The following is a 3,258-nucleotide window of genomic DNA, read 5'->3' on the forward strand; positions in this document are numbered from 1 at the left end:
TGTTGATCAGGTCAGCAAAGGACTTGATACTTCCATTGGGCAGGTTAATGTACCACTGCAGCGCAGGACCGAATAAGGTTGTTCTAAATCCTTTGCACATGCAGACCTGCCTATATTCGCTTGGAATTGATGCAGCCAACATTTTTTGTTTATAGAAGGCCACATGATTTTGTGGATCTGAGGTCCCATCATAAGTCCTCATGGATGGAACCATAAATTTCTTGGGGAGATCCACCTTTGCTATTTCATCCACAAATGGTGAATCAGCATAACTATCACGTGCAACCTCTTCCATGGTGATGGGTACTCCAGGTATTTTTTCGAATTTTTGATGGAGCTTCTTGATCTCCTGGACTACCGCCATCATGATTGCTGCTCCTGTGTCATCAGGCTTCTCTTCATCATTCTTGGGAGTTTCTTCATCACCTATATTGATTACTTTCTTCGTACTAGGGCTCCCAAAATTTGAAAAATCAAAATGTTTAATGATTGATGAGAACGGAGTTCCTGGCTGAATTTTGGAGCCTGATCCCTGGTTTTTCCAACTTCTTTTTCAGGGCTGACTCAGATTCTTTCAGCTGTAAGATTTCAGCCTCGCTCTGAGCAACATTTTTTTTAGGTTCTCCATTTCTGCCAACTGTTATAGGGCTATATTCAATTGCTCTTCCACAATGGGTTGTGCCATTTTCTGTTAATTTCTTTTTTAGATTTTTTGTGAGAGGGAAAAAAGATTTTTTTGTGGAAAGGAAAAAAGATTTAAATGAGCTAGATGCCCCACGGTGGGCGCCAATTGTTTTGGGTGGATTCTGCGCATGGCAGAATCAGGTCAGGGTAGAGTAATTGTAGGGTTAACTAGCTCAACTATCTGGACTACGATCGCAGGACAAGTCAATTTGTGCGTAAAGTAAAGCAAATAAAATAAAAAGTGACAACAGAATTTGTACGTGAAAAACCCTTAAATGGGAAAAAATCACGGGCACCAAGCCAGGAGAGGATTTCACTAAGTATTATGGAGAATTATTGTATAACTAGTACAATATACAGTATTTTGCCTAAGTGTTGTAATGTTCTTGCTTGCAACGTAATAGAATGTCCTTTGGAATGATCTTGAGTCCCCCTTATATAGTAATCATCATTAAGCTGAATAATTTTCACAATTATGGCGTAATATTCCCTCTTAATGACGCCATTAATTGCATCTTCAATGCTCTTCAATATCCGGATAAATGCTTGATGATATGATATAATCTTCTCCTTAATTTCTCTCTTAATTGGTGTAATAATGCTGAAATATTCTCCTTAATTATTCTTGATTTGGTCAAATAATATCTTCTTGCTCGACCATTGTCCTCTTCTGCCTGGTGCCTGTCCTGAACTGCCATGGCACTTTTGTCTTAACTGTCAGTCCAGGGTTGAACTTGGTTATGAAGATGGTGCAGGGGTCCAGGCTTGGTTATCTAGCACTAAACTTGAACTTTCCCTGACGACCATACCCTGACTATCAGGCCAGGGTAACTGCGGAAATATCAGGCCCAACAGTTGCTACTCTAATCACTGACTTCATGAGGAAAAGAGAGTTTAAGTGGACTTAGAGAGCTCAACTGGCTTTCAGGATAATCAAGAAGTTGTTGTGTAAAACACATGTCCTAAGATTGCCTGATTTCAACTGTCTGTTTGAAGTTGAGTGTGATGCTAGTGCTGTTAGCATTGGCGCTGTTTTAATTCAAGAGAGAAAGCATTTGGCTTATTTCAGTGAGAAGTTAAGTAGAGCTAAACTTATCTACTCTACTTATGACAAGGAGTGTTACGCTCTTGTCAGGGCTCTTATGCACTGGAGTCATTATCTTAAGCCTAAGCTATTTGAGCTGCACTCAGATCATGAAGCCTTGAAGTATATCACTAGCCAGCACAAACTGAATCACATGCATGCTAAATGGGTTGAGTTCTTGCAGTCCTTCACATTTTCTAGCAAATACAAGGAGGACAAGAAAATTTTTGTTGTTGATGCTCTATCAAGGAGGCATTCCTTGCTGATAGTCATGAAACAAAGGGTTCTTGGGTTTGAGTTCATGAAAGAGCTATATAATTATGATCCTAATTTTTATGAAGACTGGAAAGCTTAGACTGAGGGAGCTAGAATCCATGGAACCAAATTTCAGCTGCAGGATGGGTTTTCATTTCATGAAAAAAAACTATGTGTCTCAAGAGGCTCATACAAGGATCTGCTGATCAAGGAGCTCCATTATAGTGAACTGGGAGGACACTTTAGGGTTCATAAAACCTTGGAAATACTGCAGGACCAATTCTATTAGCCTAAAATAATGGGGGATGTCCAAATTGCCCTAAGGAGGTGTTATATCTATCAACAGGCCAAGAGTTCCTTTCAAGGTAGCCCTTATACTCCATTGCCAGTGACTGGCAAGCCTTTAGAAGATGTCACTATGGATTTCATAGTTGCATTCCCTAGGACTCAAAAAGGCAATGATATGTAATGGTGGTTATTGACAGGTCCAGCAAAATGGCTCATTTTATAGCTTGCAAGAAGACTGAGAATGCTGCAAGCATTGCTGAAGTTTATCTGAAAGAAATAGTCAGGTTACATGGTGTTCCAAAGACCATTGTATCTGACAGGGATGTCAGGTTTATGAGTTATTTCTGGAAAATCTTATGGAGGCTACTAAATAAAAGATTGTTGCTCAGCACACTCACCATCCTCAAACAGATGGCCAGACTGAGGTAATAAACAAGACATTAGGAAGGATTCTAAGATGTATTGTCAACAAGTCACTGAAAGACTGGGATTTGAAGCTGTCTCAAGATGATTTTGCCTTCAACGGGGCACCAACATCTACAATAGGCCACAGTCTATTTGAGGTGGTTTATGGGGTCAATCCTTTAATGCCCTTAGATATATCAAGTGTGCCTAAGGAAGAAATAAACTGTAATGCTAAGAAAATAGCAAAACAGATCCTGAAACTGCATGCTGCAGTCAAGAGGCAAATTGAGAAAGCAAATGAGTCCGATCAGAAGCAGTTCATGGTTCGAAAGAGGAATAAATAGTTTGTGTCGGGGGCCTTGGTATGGATTTACTTCAGGAAAGAAAGGTTCCCAGCCAACAGGAACAATAAGTTGATGCCTAGAGCTGAGGCACCATTTGAAGTCATTGAGAAGGTTGGTCCAAATGCATACAAGATTGATCTCCCTAGTGATTATGGTGTACATGGGACATTTAACATCGATGATTTAAGTCCATACTAT

The 3,258-nt window shown here is 40.0% G+C and overlaps 1 protein-coding gene across 1 annotated transcript; it reads left to right on the plus strand.

Moving 5' to 3' along the window:
* Positions 1–492: 492 nt before the first annotated feature.
* LOC141641105 (uncharacterized) lies at positions 493–2,123 on the plus strand. The gene is made up of 4 exons (XM_074449782.1): positions 493–580; positions 647–825; positions 1,406–1,452; positions 1,613–2,123. The coding sequence occupies exons 1-4, from the start codon at positions 493–495 to the stop codon at positions 2,121–2,123; spliced, it is 825 nt and encodes a 274-aa protein (XP_074305883.1).
* The last annotated feature ends 1,135 nt before the right edge of the window (positions 2,124–3,258 follow it).

The sequence above is a fragment of the Silene latifolia genome, chromosome 2 (assembly GCF_048544455.1).
Source record: "Silene latifolia isolate original U9 population chromosome 2, ASM4854445v1, whole genome shotgun sequence".
NCBI lineage: Eukaryota > Viridiplantae > Streptophyta > Magnoliopsida > Caryophyllales > Caryophyllaceae > Silene > Silene latifolia.